Source organism: Trachinotus anak, unplaced genomic scaffold (assembly GCF_046630095.1).
Source record: "Trachinotus anak isolate AG129_WGS33_773 ecotype Australia unplaced genomic scaffold, CSIRO_AGI_Tana_v1 ptg000016l, whole genome shotgun sequence".
NCBI lineage: Eukaryota > Metazoa > Chordata > Actinopteri > Carangiformes > Carangidae > Trachinotus > Trachinotus anak.
In genome coordinates, this window is record NW_027273867.1 from 21,153,251 (window position 1) to 21,175,393 (window position 22,143).

At 40.8% G+C, this 22,143-nt stretch overlaps 1 protein-coding gene and 1 long non-coding RNA gene across 4 annotated transcripts; one reads left to right on the forward strand and one right to left on the reverse strand.

Annotated features, from left to right (window-relative positions):
• The first annotated feature begins 120 nt into the window (after window positions 1–120).
• Window positions 121–19,065, forward strand: LOC139634330 (uncharacterized). Of its 2 annotated transcripts, XR_011693945.1 has the most exons (4): window positions 121–333; window positions 1,233–1,347; window positions 1,768–1,944; window positions 16,781–19,065. It is a non-coding gene; the product is annotated as an uncharacterized lncRNA (long non-coding RNA). The 2 variants fall into 2 exon arrangements; XR_011693944.1 differs by lacking the exon at window positions 1,233–1,347 and having other exon boundaries at window positions 122–333; window positions 16,781–19,062.
• Window positions 819–20,697, reverse strand: sall3b (spalt-like transcription factor 3b). 2 transcript variants are annotated; one of them, XM_071500711.1, is made up of 4 exons: window positions 19,076–20,697; window positions 3,441–6,434; window positions 2,997–3,340; window positions 819–1,962 (listed from the first exon to the last, which is right to left on the reverse strand). In XM_071500711.1, exons 1-4 carry the CDS (start codon window positions 19,077–19,079, stop codon window positions 1,570–1,572), a joined length of 3,735 nt encoding a protein of 1,244 aa, XP_071356812.1. In that variant the 5' UTR covers window positions 19,080–20,697; the 3' UTR covers window positions 819–1,569. The 2 variants fall into 2 exon arrangements, with proteins under 2 accessions (XP_071356812.1, XP_071356811.1); XM_071500710.1 differs by lacking the exon at window positions 19,076–20,697 and adding an exon at window positions 10,856–11,747.
• Between the last annotated feature and the right edge of the window lie 1,446 nt (window positions 20,698–22,143).

A 22,143-nucleotide genomic window follows, 5' to 3' on the forward strand; every position in this document is an offset into this window, starting at 1 on the left:
CTCACAACGTCGTTTTTGGGCAACGTATTTCTAAAACTAAGCAAATAAATAATAAGTGTTTCTTTTTTACCAACATTAGGTATGATTGAATGTAATATTGTGGAATGTATGCTTTCCGGGAGTCATTTAAGGCAGCATATTATTATAGTTTCTGATAAATATGAGAGTGTGGAGCATTAACGAGACTTATATTCTCCATAATGCATAGCGTTAAGTATATAAAATCAAATGAGTAACAAACAAGTATCTTCAAGTGGTTGAAAACAACTTTAGAAGCAGTTAATCGCCGATAAAGAATCTGCGATGGGTCGAAAGCGCTGAAAAAGCCAATAAGTAAGGAACCTTTGAGTTGAGACTGTTTTCCCCGTATAGTTAATCACATAGGCTAATCAGTCGTGTTCCTTAAACAAACAAAATTTCTTCTCATCAAGTTGAAAGCTGACCATTCTGCCTCTACTTTATTGTTTATTTTTTAAGTACCATATAATATACCAGATAAGTAGCTTAACGACTTTTTAATCGGGGTTTCTCTGTAAATAAGTAGCAACAGATATTTCCAAGGAAATCTCCATGGATGTGAAAAAATTCCACATTCTGATGTGGTCCTGATAAAGGAATTCATTTGCCTGTTTGAAAACTATTCATTCTGTCAGGGGAGATGGGCATAAAGTCAAGTTTAGACTGAGATGATTAAAAAATAACTGTAATTATGTATATTATTAATAATATTATCTAGAGGGGAAAATATGGGAAAATGCAGCTTTATAAGGGCATAGATTTACTGCAGCCCGCAACAAGAGCATAAAAGACACAGAAACAACATTTTAACAAATGCTTTTTGTTTGAGAGTGCACATTAGTACATGCTTGATTCCTCCCGTTTTACATTATACAGGAGGCATTTTTCTGGGAGAAAAAAATGAATGAAATCCTTGATTACAAAATGCACAAGTTTGTAAAATTATTCTCTGCAGATGAAGCAAAAGGAGGTCATTGCATGTTGAAATTTTAACTCTGGTGTAATGTGTGAAATGACATCAAGACAAGTAATCTCTTTTCAGTGTTTAAACAGACTGACTGAGGTAGTGAACTGAACATACAGACAGTTTGTTCTATTTTTTATTCGGTCCAACTGTTGTTTAAGAATGACAATTTCTCAACATAACAATGACAACAGACCATTGCAGTTTGTAGTTGTGGGTATTTATGAGCATATTTTGTGCTTTGCACCAGCTAGCAGCATTGGGCAGCTGTCCGGAGGAGATAGCAGACTCTTTGCATTATTGATCTGAACATATGTTCCCTTCTTCAGAGCAACCATACGTCTAAGCACCGTAGGAATTCTCAGGTACAAGTTAAACAACTTATTTAATGTATAGAAAAAAAAAAACATTCACAAATGACTGCAAAGTAAAATAGCAAAATGTGAATACCCTACTATTCTCTGTCAATTGATAAAAAGTTCTTTTTTTAAGTCTATATATAATACATAAGAACAAACAAGATGTTTTACAAATATTTTAATGTCCATAATAGTTTGCATAAGTATTTCATCACCATTCAGCTTTGTTCAATTGATTCCAATTTCTTTGCTGTCATCAATCAGCATAGAAAAATGTCTGTTATTTCCCAGGTCCATGCCTGTCTTGGTTAGACTGGTTATTGGGCTTCCTGCGGTGCTCACTCTGTCCATGCCTGCAGTCAGAGGGTGAAGCTGAGAGATGCCCCTGTTCTGAATCACTGAGATCTCATTGTTCTTCATGGCCAGGCTGTTGGTGATAGCTGTTGCGTAGCGGTTCCAAAATCCAGGGTCTACATTCATCGCTCGAGCTGCCAGGTCCTTCTGAAACATCTCCCCAAACTTCACAGCCTCTCCACCCAGCAGGGCCATGGGGTTCTCCACTGACAGCCGCCTGCCTCTCCTGGCTGGTGCATTGTTCCACATGTGAGTTCCCATATGAACCTGAAAATAACATATATCAGATGATATCAGGTGCATTTTTCTTATTCAAAAACGCAAACATATTTAGCATGGATGGGCAGAGTGAGTGTAAAACAGCAGGTACTTTATTCTCCCTTGTGAGCTATGATCACCCATTCTGTATTTTGACGTATTGATAGGTCTTTTAAAAAATAATAAATTTCAAAAACACCGCTTAATGACATTTCAGATATAAAGTTCCTCTGGGAAATTTTGATGGACATTTATGACTATTTTCTGGCATTTTACAAACCAAATGATCCATCAATTAATTATAAAAAAATTATTTGTAAACCAATAAATAATGAAAATAATCATTAGTTCCAGCCCATTAGCCTACTGATATTGTTTATCAATACACTTTCATCAATACAAATAAATAAATTATTATTAAAGTCTGCATGGTCTCCCTCAGGCTCAGCCTAGGGACACTGTAACTCTCCAAGTCAGTATCTTATTGCGCTACATTATAAACAGGCCATTATAAATTTCAGTGTGGATTTAGCAGAGACTTTTATTTTGAAAGGTGCACATTAACACCTTATTTCCTAATTTTCTTACTCTTCCTAAAGTGTAAATTTATCTTTATGAGAATAAATATGTCGTAATGTAGAATTCATTCACTTTTGATAACAGGGGGATGTTGTGTGCTTAAACAGGAAGTTTAACAACTGTTTTATTTTACGAACTGGCTTTACTTTATTTTTCTACTCTGGATAAATCCTGTGAATGCTTGGTTTCTCTACAACTACAGAGAGGTTATGCTGTCACCATGTATGGTGCATTGCATTAAAATACTATACTGCACAACATAATGCAGAGTTAGACTCGTTCCACTTGTAGCCAAAGCACTTAAAGTTTTTATTTTAATTTGTATATTAAGCTGTAGTTGTGGAGGATCCTCCGTCATCATATAGTCAGTATCTAATATTTCCTGAAAGGCTGTTGTTTATCACTGAATATCTCAACAAAACCACACATCAGCTTGCCAGCTTCCAGACCAGTCTGTTATCTACCTTCAGATTGCCTTTAGTGGTGAAAGCTCTGCCACAGATGGAGCAGACAAATGGTTTCTCCCCGGTGTGTGTGCGCTCGTGGATCTGTAGAGCACTGGCTGACGAGAAGTTCTTCCCGCAGACGTTGCAGTTGTGCTGCTTCGGCGTTCGTCGAGGCAGCGCGGGGCCGAGCAGGGAGGTCATGCCTGGGCTGCCAACTGACGGATAACCAGGAGGGATGTGGACGCTGAAAGGCGGGTGCTGACCTTCATTTGGGTTGTGTGGTTGACTGTGACCGTTCACCTCGGTTTTTACGATGCCCGATGGTGTGTTGGTAACCAGGCTGGGGATGCTTTGACCTGCAGCTGAAATCAAAGCACACAAATGCAGCATTAATCAAAGTTTCAACAGATAAGCGAAACCTACAGAAAATGTCACTGAACATAGGTGACGTGCTAAATATACCTCTGTCTCTGCTCAGCTGGAAGGACATACTGTAAGGAGCCTCCTCTTTCACACATAGTTTGCCAGGTTGTATTCCTCTCCGCTCGTGAGCCGCTGCAGCTGCTGATGCAGAGGTAGGAGACTCAGATTGCTCTGTCTTCACTGAGGCTGCCAAAGCCTCTTGAGCTTCTGGCATGTTGTTGTGCACTGCAGGTGATTTGATCGTCACGCCTTCTGAGTTGCTTTGAATAGGAGACGCAGATGCATGAGGTGAGCAGGAGGATTCTGACACATTCGGGCTGTTTACATTGGAATTATCCACCATTTTCTCTGATAAAGCGCATTTAAAATTGAGTTGGCTGCTGTCATTGAAGCCGTTCGTTAGGGGTTTTAAGCCAAAGGAGTGGTTTAGGTTTACAGTGGAGTCAACCATCCTCATTTGGTTCTCCAGAGCTGCTATACTTGAAATAATGGCAAAGGACTTAGGAGGAGAATTACAATCAGAGATCAAGGGTTTAGAGGGACTTGCTCCTTCCTCCATATTTTCTACCTCCTCTTCCTCTTCCTCATTATCATCCTCCATTGAGATGTCATCAGTCAAGTCATTGCCATTGCTGCTGAGACTGTCAAAGCTCTTCCCGTTGATAGAGATGTCGCTGTCCATCTCCTGCAGCCCGTCCATGAAGGCTGAGTCTGGAATCTGCCCAACCATGTGCATACGGATGTGCTGCTGAAGAACAACAGCATTGGTGAACTTCTTCTGGCAAATAGGACACGAGTGTTGCACCTGAACTGGGGGATTTTCCCTGTGGACGCCAATGTGTGTCTTCAGGTTGCCTTTGGTGGTGAAAGCCCTGCCACACACTTTGCATTTAAAGGGCCTCTCCCCGGTGTGAATGCGGTAATGCATCTTCAGCGCGCTCTGACAGCTGAGGACACGGTGACAGAGGACGCACTGGTTGGGGTCTGTGATCTTTTTGTCAATATTCTCCACCAGCTGCTGAAGCTTTGAGGTTTCAGATGTTTGCATAGACTCCAGGAGGCCACCCGATGGGAATTTAGTTTCGTCTGAGTTGAGCGAGAGCGATGGAGAGTTGGGGACAGGGGATGCTGAGGTGACAGGTTCAGGTGTGGTGGCCACAAATGGGATTGTAGTGCTGGATGCTTCTGTTACTGGGTTGACTCTCAGTCTCAGCGTGCAGCTTTGGGGCAGGTGTACTCCTTCTGTTTTCAGTACATTGGATGCTTCTGTCTCACGGTTTGACTGCGGAGACTCTGAAACAGGAGAGAAATGAGCCTCACTGCCTCTGTGGTTAGGTGACAAAGATACACATTCACCAGGAGCTGGCTGGTAGGGAGACTTAACGGATGGTGTTACACTTACAGGGTCATTTGAGCCTCCAATACTGGTAATAGTAGAGGAAAGCGGAAGACCCATGGCGGCTGGCAGAGCTGCTACAACGGGTTTGCTATCCAGCCATGAGGAGACAGGTTTTTCTGGAGGGATGGACATTCCATAGGGAATCCCAGAACTTGTTGGCACATTGTCTAGATATTCTGGCACGGGGTAGGGGTTCATCTGAACATGAGGATACTTCTCTTTATGCCTCTGGAAGTGCACCTTTAAGTTCCCTTTCGTGGAAAAGCGATTGCCACAGATGTTGCATTTGAAGGGCCGCTCTCCTGTATGGGAGCGCAGGTGGATCTGCAGAGCGCTGTCGCTGCCAAACACTTTGGCACAGAACCTGCATTTATGCTTGAAGAAGGGTTCCTCTGGGCTGGGCTTCGTTTCAAACAGGGACACGTTAGGCAGTTTCCCTTTCCTGTGCTTCATCAGGGCTGCAAGAGGGTCAAGTGCATTAGCTGTGGCAGCAATGCTAGCCAAGGGATTGGGGAAAATGACGCTGCTGGGGGGGCTCTGAGGTAGAAATGGCAGGCTGGAGGATGAGCTGAGGAGGCTGCTCTGCCCCAGGGACAGCGGGCTGGAGGAGCTCATTGTCTGAGTGCAGCTAATGCTGCTGGTGTGTGAGCCTGTGTAAGGAGGCAGTAATGTGGACATGCTGCTGCTGCTGCTGCTGGAGAGAGATGGAGTTGAATTTTCTGAGGAAGCTGAGGTACTTGTAACGTCTCTGAAGTTGGACTTCCCACATACAGTTTGTGAGGGGATATTTTGTGACTTTTCAAGCACTGACGACAAAGAAACAGCAGCTTGTCCGTTAACAGTGGAGGGCATCGTTCCTGACAGTGGCAGGATGGGAGGAGGGATGATGCCTTGAGAGGGGAAAGGGTTAGGTGCCAGAGACAGGGATCTGGAGACTGGGTTTAACGCAGCTTGTGTTGGTTGTCTGTTCATGATGGCTACCTGGCTGCAGATCTGCTCAATGAGCTGCAGCTGGTGGACCTGTTGTTGCTGCAGAGCCAGAAGGTGCTCCAGGATCACCGGGATGGCTGCTGAAGCTGCCTTCCCTCCTGTGCCACTGCTGTTGATCCCCTGGGAGAACTGGGCTACAGCCACTCTGGTGCTGTGAAGAATCTCCAGCGTCACATTTGTACTCGGCATGTTGTAGCTGCCAGCCGCTGACATCTGGGGGGAAGTGGACTCAGCTGAGTCTGGCAGCTGAGGGCTAGAGGTTGTAGTGTATTTGTCTTGTGGGCGATGCTCAAGCTCCATGGCTTCATCCTGTTCCCTGCCTTCATCTAAATTATCCAGACTGTCGTTGTCGTTCACCAGCGGCTCTCCCAGCTCAAAGCCGGCGTCTGTGGACTCTGCTGCGGATGAGTCACTGGACACAATGCTGGGAACTGGAGATGGTCCCACAGGAGATTCCTCAGGAACAGGCACCCCTTCATTGTCCGTAACTATCAGCACCATGGGATCCTCAGTGCAGACTTTCTGATGTTCACTCAGTTCAGTCCAAGTGAAGAATTCAGCACAGCATCTGTCACAGATGTGTGTTTCCTCACTGCTGTGGCAGCCTCCACGGCTCTCCTCTCTCTCCATGCCTTCCACGATGCCTGAAAAGGATGTAAAACAAGACTGAGAATGCAAAACTGATAATTTACTGTCCTGACATTTCACCAGAGCGACCAATTTTCCGTTATCACATTGTAATTAATCCCCACGCCCCTGCTGTTGAGTCCATCTTTCCAAACAACACATGTGTGTGAACAATCATTGTTCAAATTCACTGAACTTCAGATTCCACAAGAGATCCCAAAGTGTCCAAAGACAACAAACATGTCAGGCTGAATCACAAGACAGTTTGTTTTAAATTATGCAAAACACATCTGGAAACAGATCATTTGAAGTCAAAGAAAATATCTTGGATTTCTGTATTTCACCCAAGACCATTAGAGTAAATACATATAGGTAACACTGTCACAGAGTGTGGAAAATATATTTTTCTTACTATGAAAGGGAATCCCAGTTAAATAATAACTGCCACTTTATTTTCCTCTGTTTATATCTGAGGTTAGATTATAGAAAAGCTAAAGTTTTCCCAACTATTCAATTGTTTACAGATGTTAAAGTGAGTGGAGTTGTATAAATTTTGATTTTGTGATTCCACTTAGGATTCAACAGGCCCCATTAAAAAAAATGTTTTTGTGTTCAGATGTTATTATTCCTTCAGGAAAAACAGCAAAGGTCAATAAAGTTATCTGACCTCTTAGTCATGCATTAGACAGATAATGTTTAAATTCCATACAGTGCATTGATTTTCGGTCCATTCAATCATTCAATAATGTGTTAATCATCTTTAGCTAAAAACAAATGTGAGCTTGATTATTAGTGAAAGAATTAAATACAACATTGAAGTTTACTGCCTCAGAACAATTAATCTGAGTTAAGGTGAAAATCACTAGTTTGATTCTCAGATACTTTCCTGTGATTAATATTTTATTTAATGCAGTAAATCGCAGTTGAAACATGTTATAAAGTGGTTATTATTACTGTGTTACTGATTGTGCTCACCAGGAACTAGACCAGGAAATCGATGGTGTATTCATCTTAATGAAAGACGTCAGTCTGTAATGTCACGGCTTCAACAGACAGCAGGGTGCTGTTTCTATCACAGTAAATACCAAAGTGATCGGTGCAAAGTTTGCTAAAAGAAACCTAAAGTAAAGGAGACCAATAAAAGAGCCATAGTATCCTGATGTGAACAGGATATAACATATGGATTTGTTGTTCTTATTCCTAACTTGTGTGGTTTTGTAATGTCAATCCACTGTTACTTTTTAAATCAAATTAAAACATTACACTTGGTTATATCTGCGAAATTTTCTGTATACAACACGTATAACAAAAACACTGTGTTTTGCTTGAGTTTGACATTGATCCTCAGACGCCCACTTTCCCTTTGTCCTCTTCCAGTATCTGACGTTCTTAGTGACAAGATTTCAGACTTTAGAATCACTGCTGCATCTGTTCAGGCTTTGGCCCATTAGGAAACAGACAGCAAGACCAGATGGAAAGATCTGGGGAAATCAATAGTAAATTATTGTTACACACACTCGGGCTTCCCTACACCATTTTGAGAATAACAATTCAAAAAAGACAAAAATTACAAAGATGGATATTAATGAGAGGTTGAAATTTAATTTCGTTTTACTTTCAGTATTTTTGCAAATATTTTTGTTTGCAATGTGACAATAATTTACTTATTTTATGAAAAATGATTTACTTTCTCTCAAATAATCATGAATCCTAAAATAGGACACCAATGTGTGTGTGTGTGTGTGTGTGTGTGTGTGTATGTGTGTGTGTGTGTGTGTTTCGTGTGTGTGTGATCTACATACATGCTGTAACTTGTTCTTAAACACAGTAAACATGGACATGAAGCAGTGTAAACATGCATGTGTGTTTATGCTGAATTTTAATATGAATGTGTGTGTGTGTGCACTCCCGTATGCACATGCAGCTTGTGTGTGTGTGTTTCAAGTGTAGTCAATACACTCCAATTATCGCTATGTTTCACCTCCTTAAAGAATTAGTCCCAGTTTGTTCAAGCTGAACAAAGAGTGAGATGTCTGTTATAGCTACAGTTATGTGAACACACTCAACAAATCCTCACACAAACACACAGTACAGTGTGTGTGTGTGTGTGTGTGTGTGTGTGTGTCATTGATGAAATTAGTCAACTAATAGCTTTAAATCTACACTATCTAATCGCTGACATAAAAAAACTGAGGTGAACATGTTTCAGCTCAGAAAAGAAAAGTGTAATGAGAGCTGAGTGAGCAAAACCGATCTGAAAGTCAAACTCATCAGAGATAAATAATCAGAGTCCTTGGCTCACCAAGTGGGTGGTCTGAAGATCACCAAGGCGATTCAGCAAACACAGGAGCGAAAACACTTTCACTGTTTTAGCTCAGGATGATGTTTTCACTTTGTAAGATTTACTTCCAAAGAAAACAAAGGGAAGATCAGATTTGATTTAAAGCTCTGAATATATTTCCAAATATAATAACACAGATAGGAATTTATTTAAAAATGTCACCCTCACTCAATCCATAATGTCAGGAGCAGCAAACAGATTTATGTCTGTTCCTGGCTGTGTGGTTTGGCGATGAAGCTGCAGCTGCAAAGCAAACAGACTCTCAGCCCAGCGTCAGTGCCTCTCTGCCTCTCTGCGTGACCTCTGGGCTGCAGAGGTCAATGGTTCAGATGTACTAATTGTATTATGATCCAGACGTGGAGCACTTGCCCCTTGCAGGGTGAGGCTGACAAAGGTTAAGTCAGCAGGCTCAATCAAAGCCCATCTCAGAGTGGCGGAGCCCCCCGCCTGGCTGCAGGGCTGTGGGAGGGCCCGAGTGAGGAGGGCCTGCTTGACACTCAACACCTTCTCACAGCCACAAATAATCATATATTAACATAACACTGTGTTTAAAATACGGAGCAAGAGCTGTGATGGCAAAGTTATAAATGATTGTGTTAAAATGGCTTGATCTGTTACAGGCCTACACAGAGAAAAAGCTAATGCTAATGCCATAAAGAATTAATAAAGTCAGCATTAATATAAATAAACACAAAGATGTTAAATGAATCACATAACATTAGAATAATTCAGATTTATACTCTGTCAAATAGTGTCTGGTAGGATTTTATTTGTAAAGATTTTTCCACCAACTTTAGAGAGCGCAGGCCAAACTCAATTTAAAATTCAGTCAATTGTAGGATAAACATTTCAGTCCGATCCATCAGCTCAAAGGTTAATTTATGTTTAAAATATTAGTGCTGATATGAGTTAGTGCTCAGCTGTTAGAGCTGATTAAAAGGTTCAAATAACACCCAGGCTCTCCTGCACGTACATGAGGAGAAAATGAAATTGTTTAATTAAATATTAAAATATTGGAAAGTATGTGAGGCCTCTGGTATTTCATAACATAGCCTGGCAGTGTGATTGAATAAGTGAAATAATATGGAAAATACTGATAATTATTAATAATTATTCAATACACTCTTAGCAAAGTGTAAGAAATACTGGAAACTTAAATCTTCACTGTCTCTTGTTTTTTTTAGTTAATTTATGAAATTATTTGTCCTGGATATATGGGATACGTTAATAAAGCATTACAATGAAATACAGAAGTCACCATGCAGGTAAATACATTGGAATAATCATAAAAATAATTAAATAACATCCCACTTTCGTTGAGGCCACGTTTTCATTTCACATTATTTACTCCTGGTTTATGATCAGTGTTTCGCATTAAAATTCAGTTTAAATAGACTAGTTGTCAGAAAAGCCTCCAGCCAAAACACCCTCAAACATAATCTGAAGAAATAAATACGTAACATAAAATGTATCATCATCAAGTGGCGACTTCCATGAGTTCATTCTGTATTCTGGTGTAGTTTCTCGGCTGTGATTCACAGCAGGCCCAGTTTCTGTCCATCGCCCCTGAAGCTGTTAAACTAAAAATATAGTCATTATAATAATACTTTTGATTTGGTTAATTGTTTGCTGTTTGTGTTCTATACTGTGTTAATACATTCAAGTCATTGAATCTTAATTTTGTAGTAATAAAAGTATGAAGTAATAAAATATGAACTGTTAAATTCCTGTTTTGTGTCCAGATGAAACTCTTTTAGTGCTTTTATTCTGACGTGTGATTTGTCAGACTTCATACTTGTGGATAAACTGTGTTGAAATGTAAAAATAAATAATTAGGAAACAGGAAAGTGTAGAAACCTACTGTAAGTTTTCTGTTTCATCTGTAAAACAGAGTTTGTCCATCTTTTTTTTTTGACCTTTTTGGACCTAAAGCCATCATCATGGTCACTTTCGTCGCACTTAAACATGCTCTTTGCAATAAAACCCTTCAAACGAAGCTGTTTTTAAATGATAGTTCCTCTTGCTGTTGTTACCGCTGATCCGTTAACAGCAGAAGTAAAGCCAGGAAAAGTCGCAGAAAGCCTCCGGGACACCTACCATGACCGCAGAGGAGTCCGGCGTGTGTGGCTTCCTCGTCGGACTTGAGGTGCTGCGGCTTGGCTTGTTTGCGACGGGACATGTTGATCCTTCTGTGCGACTCGCTGCCGCCTTCCCCCGAACCATCTACAAGCAGCGAATGGGACCCTTCAGCGGGAGCGGGGTCGGTGAAATAGGCGAACGGTGGCTGGTCTCGGTGCCCGTGTGCAGATTGCGCATGTCAGTGTAATTATGATGGAGGAAGGATAATGCTTTTACGACTCTTGCTGCCCTTCGCTGGGTGATTGGCTGCGGTCCAGCCAACTCACGCTAGATATGGAAATGAGGGATGGGGTTTAATAATAATTAGTTCACTTCCTGTCCGGTTTTACGCACAGTTCCCAGCAGCTCCAACATGGTTCAGTCCGACCTGAACTCCTGTGGGTGTCTCAAGCGCTTTGGACCAGTCTTGGCTGTGACTTCGCGGCCAGATGCTGCATCTCGCTTTGGTCCGTTTAGGCTCAAATGTGACTTGTTTCCGTTCTGAGCTCTTGGATGAGTTTGTGTCGAAAGAGACGCCCCAGGTTAACTTGCCGTCTCAGGCTGTGGATAGATGGATGTCCCGGTTGAATCTCTCGCCTCTCACACTCTCTCTCTCTCACACACACACACACACTCACTCACAGAGGAACACTAGCAGGAGCAGTTATCCTTCCACGGGAGGGGAGGTTGTATGTTGAGTAAAACTGTCTAAAGTCCAGAATCGACGGTTTACAAGAGGTAATTCAAGGAGAAAACCCCTCACAGGTCAGATTTCTGCAGATTAAATTCGTGCGTAAAATCAAACTTTGTGCGTAAAAACCGTACGCTCAGGTCGCAGATAGGTCCGATCTCGGAAGTGAGACTCCCTGGTTTGTCCGAGGCACCAGCGCTCTCCTTGTTGCCTCCGCCTCCGGTCCATCATTAGATGCCCTTCAGCCGGCTGCGATAGGCTACTGCCAGGATACCACAGGAGGTGTTGGAGCCCAAGCTTCATTTGTTAACGACCTCCCACAATTTGGCGCCATAAAAGACTGAAAAATGTCTCTGTGCTGGAAAAGAAATCTTCCTTTGAGTGATGATCAGAGATGTGTGTACAATAAACCCACCTGAACTCTCTTTATATTAAAAGGAACAAAGTTTAAGTCGGATAAAGATTTGAATTTTAAAAAATAGGCTCACTAGACCTCCATTTTTGTAGTTTTTGAACAAGTTTTAAAGGTGTGTTGACATACAATCACCAAATACAGTTCACATTTGTCTCCACAGCTACATAAAAAATCTAAATAGTAAATAAAGCCAAATATCAGTTTATAATAAAAAAAAACAGTTTTGATGTTGTCACTTGATTCCACACTTGCACAGACTGTAGTTATTTCAAAGCTGAGAGAAGAATGAAGCATACTTCACCGAAGCTGTAATCCCTCTGCAGGCATTGTTCCAAAACTTGTAATTATGTGGTATTAAAAGATGCAGCTGGGGGAGGACAGAATCAGCTGTTGATAATTGCAAGTACTACACAACAGCCTGGTATTGATCGGTATGTCTCCTATTCCCCTGCTATGGAGAGATAAGGAGACCCCACTCCTGCTGGAATATAATTTCTTCTGACCTATCAGGTTTCTACAGACTTATGATGAATAGCCAGAGTGGCCAAGAGTGCTTATCTGGAAACTCAACCCTCCTTGATTCAATATTGATTCTTTGTAACTAGCGCCGGCGCACAAAATCAGACTAACAACTACTTGACCATGATCTCTTCCAGATTCTAACTTGGCCTACACCAACACAGACTCCACTCACGGCCGTAAGCACCACTTGAATTTCATTATTGTGTACATCTGTTAGAGGAACTAATGTATCAGTTTGTATTGTTTAGTCTGACAAACAAGACCAATTCAAGTTAAATAAACCAAATTCAATAATTAACTATTCTCAATGTAACGTTTCAGTTTGTCAAAGGGAAAAACAAAATGAAATAACACCAAATACAGACACCCAACAGAGCCCTTTCAGAGTAAAAGACACAGGTGTAACATAAGCACACAAATACACAAATAATGCAAAGCTGCAGAGCTATTTAGCTTTTATCTACATTGTTCCAGAGACATATTATTTCAACTCTACTATTAATTTTTCAAAATTCTGACTTCATAAATCCTGAATGAGTTTTTTTTAATGATTAAATGTCTTATATTACATACAGTACAGTTTCTGTACATTGACCTCTATCATATAATGTTAATTTTATCTTATTAAATAATCGTGAGAATTTCCTTTGAACGTCACTGTTCAAAAATAATAAAATTAACATTTTTTGTGTATATGGGGTTATTTATGCCACTGGATTTGAAATAATGGAGCAGGAGGCTTTAATTTCAAAGTATGAGTTGATGTGTTCAGTGAACATTATCCTGACAAACTATTTCCACATTTTGATTCCTTTAAAAATTTCAGTTTGAACATGACAACAGGTTTTTAAATCTCCCAGCTGCAGGCCTGAATACAAGATGTGTCTTTTCATTTGTGTGGGGGATGAACAGAACAATGCAAACAACCAGTTTTATTGTAGTGGACTGAAGTGCAACTTTTTTGTATAACTATTGTACAAACAAGGTTCAATCAACACCTATGACAAAAAATAAAAACTCAAAGCTTCACAAAGTGACAGCAGACTGTTGCTGGACTGCCTTAGTTCATAATAACGTCTGTTGCAAAACCTAAAAAATAAACAGGATCTGCACTTCAAACTTCACTAAGCGATTGCAGTTAATATGAATATTCATATAATATTAATTCAAAGCCAGCAGATGAACTAAAAAAGCGTCAGCCACACTATAAGAGTCAGCGGTCAAACTCAGTCACAGTTAAATCTTTATTTTGTGATGTTCAGGTTCCACTTTTCTATATGTACAATCTGGTATGAGTCACTTCTGAGCGAGGTGCTTCACAAAAGATGAAGTACCGTCCTTATAAAGCTGGAAATTGAGTTGGCAGAATTAAGAAGCTTCCCTGCGACCACTTTCCGTCCATATGAAGATTACAGTAGAGTCTGTGATTGACTAGCAGCTGAATGGAGGAGCAGATAGAGCAGCGTCCTGTCAGCCAGTGCCAGCTGAGGAATGTGAGTGCTGCTGTACGGAGCACGAGGCCTCAGATGGAGATATGACAAGCTAATGGCCCCTGACCCGCCGCTCCGACAGGCAGCGATCAGCCACGAGAAAAATGCAAAGCTCTGCGTAGATATGTCAGGCTAGAAAAGACTTTGAGACAACCCGAGGTATTTACTGCGCAAGAAGAAAAACCTGAGGGAAGTTAGTTTAAATTCTGGTGGAGATCAGAAAAACTACAAAGATACAAACTGTGTTGGGCTGAGTTTTGGGTAAATGTGTGTTAAGTGATGAACAAAACATTCAGAGTATTTCTGTTTGATGAAATACATAAACACATGTCTGGTAGAACAGTGATACAGAATAAAAATGTCCCATATAACTCTTTTGTGATTTGGCACCGCTGTTGACATAACAACATAATTTGTCTTTCGAAACTACATCAAGCTACTTTAAGAGGACAGCCATGGAGGCGCCATTTGTCAGGAAAACATGGGTCATCTTACACATTTAAATAAAAGATAGATGCTGTTAATTTTTCTTAGAGTCAACCCAACAAAAGAAATTGTGCTCCTACTGTATTGGACGAATCTGCAGCTCTCAGTGTTCACTGAGGGCTACTGTAAGAAGTGCGTGTTCCCTTTACGTAATGAGGCTGGAGGTATGGGTGCGTTTGGAGAGGTGGACGGGCATGTGGCGCGTCTGAGTTTAACTTGGGTGACCAGACTTTTTGATTCCATCAAACTTACAGCTTTGCCTTTTAAAAAATACCCTTTCCTTAACCATATCATAGTCACAAATACTATAGAAAGAATACATCTTAAAAACAATATCAATGTTCTTTCCAGCAATAGAAATGAAGAAAAAAATGGATATTGCTACCTTTTCACCCTTTCATGTAAAATCTAAACTACATGACAGATTTGATACCACTGATGATGAGCTGACTCTTAAAGTTTTAAGGTTATGATCATATACTTGATAACAATAAACATTGTTCCCAGTAATAAAATTCTTGGTCTTAACTTTAACTTTTCATATCAAGTAAAATATGGTCACAGTAAGAGAATAAAGTAAATAATATCTAAATAGATATGACAAATTTCTGAAGAACAAGTATGTGTTGGGAATTTAGTCCAAACCTACGTGGGGTAGATTAGTGTGCAGCAGTGAGAAGACGAAGGCTGAAAGCCACAGGCTGCAGCCTCTGTTAGTAACTCATGAGTCTGTGGGGCCTGTTTCCTCATTTGATTTACTTTTCAATGAAACTGACTGGATCATAACATTTTTTTTTTTTTAAAGTTGGAAATATCTTTCCTCTGAGGGGCTTCTGGGTGGCAGTCTGTTCAGCCCTGCACCAGCGGCACCGCGCTCCAGAATAGATCTAAAAGAATTACACTCACTCAGGCTCTGTTTCCTCATATAATCACACAAAAGGATTTTTCTTGAAAATGATCATAAATCACGGGCCGGATCAATACGGCAGGCCCGGGCTGCACTAGCCTGATAACACAATCAATACAGGGTATTTGGATTTTAATTAATACATGACAGCAGCTAAGGCCTGAAACAGTGAAATATGACCTCAACCCCCTTTGAAATACGCCCCACAGAGCATCGCAGGCCCCGATATCTGCTACAGCTCATCAGATGTCGATGTGATCTGGTAACTGAGGAGCTGAAGGGACAGAGCACTGGGAGACGGAGGGGATGGGTGGGGGGGGGGGGTGCGCGCACACATGTGGAGCAGAAGCAGGTAAAACAAGACTAAGAGTCTTACAGATGAAAAGTCAGGGGATCACCGAGGTCATGACAGTTCGTCCTGAGCAGGAATATTAATGTAAATGTTCTTATTTAGCTTTTTCTAGTTTCAGAAACCACTTTATGCTCTTTACAATACTTGCCACCCATTAACATACACATATATACACATACACAGTCCTACACTGATGGAACAGCCATCAGAGGTAATTAGGGTTCAGTATCTTGCCCAAGGACACTTAGACACGTGGACTGAAGGAGCCGGGAATCAAACCACTGACCCTCTGATAACTCTACCTCCTGAGCCACAGCCGTGTGGACCACATTTCTCACTTCTCACTCAAAACTACCAATAGATAGGATTTATCATCTGAGAACCACGAATGTCTGCACGGAAATTTGTACCAGTCCATCCAGACACTCAATATATTCAGTGAAAACTTTGACCCACTGATGCCGTTAGAGGAAACATCAGTGTCAGATTCATCCTCTGGGGACCATGAATCTCTGTACAAGATGTCGTGTGGCAGTCTGTCCACTACTTGTTTAGATATTTCAGCCTATAACGAGGTGGTGAGTCAACCGTCAGGCCAACATTGCTCTTCCCAGAGTTGGGCCACTAGCAAGGCTAAAAACAAGAGACCCCTCACTCCAGTCCACCCTCACGTTCCTCCAGTGAAACCAGCAATTGCCAAAGCTGATGTGGAGGCTCGGACTCAGACGGGCCGCCTTGCAATATCCAAAACCTTCACTCAGCAGTTATTGCAGCTGATTGGGAGCAGCTCCCTCATCCCAAAACACAAAGCAAACGGAGAATAGACCAAAAGGAAATCAAAAGTGAACAAAGGAACGGAGAGTGAGAGTGATAGACAGCACCGAGACAGGGCTGGTAGGTTATGTAGACTGAGGCCTGAGCGGCTGGGAAATTTCTGATCGCTTTAATTCACTACACCCAACTTGGCTCGGCTCTCTCCCCCCTCTCTGCCTTTATCTAACACTGTGTTTCTGTATTGATTTTTTTTTCTTTATCTTCCAGGCTGGATAAGAGGACAGAGAACTACGGGAGCGAGAGTGAATGGAGAACTTTCCTGAAGATTGCTGCTATTCTCTGGCTTATTGCCTCCTGTCCTTCATGGTTTCACATGACGTCCCGGGTGTCAGGTTCGCCTTCAAGCTGTAAATGAGGAAGTCGATGATACCAATGGACTGGGATCAAAAAGGAGGAAATTGAGGCTGAGGTAGAAAGAAACCAACAAAAAATTAAACACATTTATAAAAGCGTGGGATAATATAAGACGGGTGTAAATATTTGCCGGAGCACAGGCAGGAAAAGAGAAAATATTTCCTCGAGGGGACTTAGGTTTTGTTGTTTGATGAATTTCGGGAAGGTGTTAAGAAAATCTCTGCATTTAGAGCAGCATGGGAGAAACGGGAACACTGCTGTTTTCTTACACATAAAAGCCTCATAATGATGTGTTTGGGACTTTGTTGACACATGTGCTTACATGACAACCAACTAACAGTGAAAAAAAAAACTGCAAGTTTGAGGAAAAAAAGGAAATTATTCCTTCTCACAAACTTGCGTGACAATTACAGCAATAGATGCAATAAAACAGTAGTTAATTACAAGCTCAGAGCACATAATATCTGAGGCTGGTAACGGAAATCTCACACTACAATATAAAGTAGTTCCCTTCTGTAAATACACCAGACCTTGTTGTGACGGAAAACCCTGTTTGGAGCAGGTTAATTACTGGAGTTACCTCAGCTGAATGTATTTCATTTCAAATTGAAAGAAATACCAAACTCTTGAGGCGTCAGATTTGTTAAAACAAAGAGGAGATCGTCTTGAATGCATCAGCAGGATGTCCTTTCTCATCCCAGAAACAATTAGACAGCACAATTGTTTCGAATAAGAAAAGATTGATCCAGATCAAAGTGAAAGCAAGTAGTCTTTTCAGAACCGACTAACAAAGCAGACTACCCGCAGGTAGCCCTTTGTTTCACCTCTAGCATTAGCAGAAACAGCATTTCATGCCAACAACTAGATCTTTTTATATTTTAGGGTTAAAGCGTAGTTTAAAGAAATCCAGGATTCAAACTGATGATGTTTTGAGAAACTCTGACTCTTCTGACGTGACGAACAAAACGTGAAAATGTCTTACACAATTTATCGCTCTCGGGTTTCGGTACCGAAATGTGACGTCTTCCTGCACCAGTCACTGAGTACTGAGGTCTGATGACTTGTCCTTCAGTCGACTAAAATGTTTCCCCTCTGCAAAAGAACTGAAACCATCAAGCTAACAAGTGTTTACTATATATCAGAGATTCCTTTCTCTTTTTACATGAAGTCCTCTGTTAATGAAATGAGATAAATTTACTTGAACGTTTCCTGATTTCCACGATCACAGTGAAGAAGGCAACAAGTTAGAGGCAAAAATCTGTTTAAATTCACTGAGAAAAAGCTCCAAAATCCTTAAATCCTTAAATGTAAAATCCTGAAAACCTTAATGATCTGATAAAAAACAAAGATTTTAAAATGTTCCAAGAAGTCGTAAAAATGTCCAAAGAAACTATTATTATATAATGTTTTCATGTCCTGTATCTTTCTGCTTCTGCTTCACATTTCACACACTTTTTACCTGATCAACAGTTATAGTTACTGTTTACTTAGAAAATAAAGACTTTACATACAACCATATGATCGACTTAAAATAATCATGTATTGTTCTAGATTAAACTGCAGCGTTTAGAAGCTAAAATCAGCTCCTCGTCCACCAGCTACAGCATTAAACTGCTTACACATCAGTGTATCGGTGATGATAATAATCCACTAATGTGTCAGATACATTAATATAAAGCCACCCTTTCACTTTTGATACTTGATTCCACTTTCCTGCTGATACTTCTTTACCTCTAAGTAACACTGCAAATGCAGGACTTTTATATTGTGGCAGATCTAAAAGCATCACTGGCACAAACACATACTGAAGCAGTAACAAGAGCCCTGCAGGCGTTCGACACGTTAAAGCAACATATGTGCAGATTTTTTTAGCCTCCTCCTTCAGTGTGGCTCTCAGTAGGAGACAGAAACAGGACAGAACAGTGATTAGGAAAATGATCCTAAAGCAGAAACACAGGGTGCAGTCATGACTTAGAGCAAAAGTCCAATAACTGCTGGTAACCGCAGCCTAAATTTCACCACAAGCACAACTCTGAAAAACATAGAAGCAGTTGTCTACATGATAAAAGCCTTAAAGGCCTGAATCTCACAGATGGGATAAAAATCTTCTGACTTGTGTGAAAACATGAATGATGAGGTCAGACTTACTCATGTGTGTGTGAAGTTGCAGATCCTTGTGAAATTTGAAGTTAAAGCTCACAAAGATCCTGCAAACAAATAAAGGTGTCGTCTCCCGCCCAGTAAAACAGTAAAGCTCTGCCACTGTCTACACACAATGAAAAGGAGGCGAGAAAAAAAAAGAAAAAGAAGAAGAAGAAACCAAAAAGGGCCCAGACTGATTTTTATGTGAATGTTGACTAAGAATGGTCTCCATCTGTGTAAACCCACTCAAACAGTGACTTCCTGTGAGTCACAGTCTGAAGCCTGGAGCAAATCACTGATATTTATCATGCAAGATGGCACACATTCCCAGGGTTACAGTTTGACTGCTGCTGGTCTCCCACTCTGGCTCCGGCCTGCCACTTTTCAGTAGCTCAAACCCAGAAATACTAGGAGTCGGTTTTAGGTAAGATTGTTTTCTCTTTTACTCTATTGGTCGAAGGACGGCGGACATTTCAAACATGTCTCAGATATTTTGCTCTCCATAGGAGTGGATGTAGCAGGGACTTTACTCACTTTACATCCTCAGTGGTTTAATCTGCGATGTTTCAGCCTCTGTTAGTCCTTATCAGACTTACACTTAAGGTAATTGATTGTTTTTATTGCAGGCTTAAGCTTAAATTTGCCACAATCCTTAAATTTTACAGGTTTAAGAGCCGCAGTTACCAATTAATGGATAATTTCTGGAGCCTCCAGATTCCCCACATCCCACACAACCGGTTAGCAACATGAAACATGAAGAATCAGAATCCAGATATGTCTTTATTGTCTGTTTCGGGGTTTAAATAATCGTGGATATAAACACTGCTCACTCTAACTTGGTTGTTTTTGGATACTTGTAATGGTTCTTAGCAGGATGACAACACTATATATCTTTGTACATATAATGATAAAAGTTTGTGCAACATGTTCCTTCTCTACATAGAATATGGTGAATAATATTATTTTTTCTTAATGCACAGAATATTTAAAAATAGACAGTCAGAAGTAACCTCAGCCCAACATTTTCCCAGCGTCCACACTCAACAGATTTACAGTCTCGTCTCGGCAAACGTTTCCATAAGTCTTTCACTCTCCACATTTCTCACGGCCTTCTGATAAAACACATAAAAGGCTGCCTTTGTTTCATGGAGTTCGACTTTGTGATGTGTTCTCCTGCAGTTGTTAGCCTCCTTAATTTCTTCCAACAAAACCCCACCCCCACACCCCACTGCTCTCATCCTCTTTCCTCTGATATTAACATCTCTTCTTGACACTGTCCTAAATGTGACAGCGTCCCCATCCATCACAGCACATACTGAAGTGAGATATTTTATCCGTCTGCTTCATCGTCAAAGTCACTGTCCAGACTGGAGTTAAAACAGACGATAAACTTGTCGTCCTCTGGCTTTCGTTTGGTTTCCCTCTTAGAGATGTTCATGTTTTCTTTTTTGCGTCTTTCCACTGTGAGTTCATGGAACTAAACACATCAAACAGTGTTTTTTAAAGTTGCAAACACCCTTAGCTGTCACCCCGGCTTCCCATGTATTAATGATGCAATAAAAGGCAGTACAGGAGGAGCAAGTTACGGATAATTGCAAAGTCATGCTCCATGGGGCCAGGGTGGTTTATTTGATTAACCTCTAGTGACAGGTCAGATGTTGGGAATATGTTTTTCAGCCAGATGATCATGGGTCATTTATGACCTCCTGCTGGAGGATAATCAATAGTCTGATGGACGGACGGCCAGGCAGCTGACAGAATCTGTCGTCAGGGTTATGTTTGTATTATGTCTGGTCCTGAAGCGAAGGATCTGGCAAATATAATGATACTGCAGAGACATGCTGACACTGTTTGTCTGGGCTGGTGTTTAGAGAGAAATGAAAAGGGGAGAAAAAGAAAAGAAAAGGAAAAAGAAGGGACAGATTTTGTCACTAAGCATGACCTCATTTAAACCCCGTAAATGCTTCTGTCTCTACCTGCCTCGCACCTTTGTTCTCTTGCAGCCACAACACAGCAAACCGTGCCACACAAAATGGCAGCATGTGCGTCAAACAGCCCATTCAAAGAGAGAGACGAGGGGAGGGGACACGAGAGGGAGCGGGGGAAGAGAGAAAAACAAATGTCATGCGATGCAAACAGTAAAAAGGGTCCAATCTGCTTTACAACAGTTTTACAGCACATCCTGGGCCGAGCTTCACCGGCTGCCTGCAGACAAACCCTCTCATATCCGCCCTGCTCGCTGCAGCCTCCCCTGCTCTCTGCCATCCTCACTGGCTGCTGCACTTTTAAACCACCACCCGCTTTGAGCTCCTTGTGGCTGTAAACAAATGCAATTTTGCATTTCCTGTAGTCTAGACACAACTGTGGAAGGAGTTGTAGCAGTGCTCACTGGTCGTCTAAGTTGGAAAAGAAAAGTTTTACCACTGTAAAACAACGTAGGATACCTGGGATACCTAACTCTTTTTATGAGATCCACTGCACAGTAAACAACCTGACTGATTTCCATTACGAAACTAGTATTTGCCACAAAGGAGGACATGCAGGTAGAAGAAGTGGACAAGTTAGAGAAGAGATTTTTCGTTTGAGACAAATTTGTCAAACAAAAACCCAGAAAATTAATTTAAAATGTATTTTAATATCCCCGAAAGTCAATAACAAAAATCCCCACAATCATACAAAACCTAAAAATCCTACAAGCCCCTAAAATACCCCACATAAAATCCTAAACAATTTTTTTTAATAATCTAAAACTAAAAAAAAAATTTTTTTAAAAGAAAACTAGAGAAAAAATCCTTTAAATCCTAAAAATCCTTAAAAACATAAAAATATTTCAAAATAGTGAAAATGATCAAAATCCTTTCAAAATAATTCCTGAAGAAAATAAATAAATAAACCTAAGCTGAAGAAGGCTAAGTGAACATTATTTTTTTACACACATGTCCGTGTTAAAAAATCCCTAATGTTTAAGTGCATACACATACTCTCCTGTGTACACTCCTTTTAGAAACCCATTCATTTTTCCAGCCTTATGTTTGGACAGTGAATGCATCACGCCCTTGAAGTACAACCTGTGT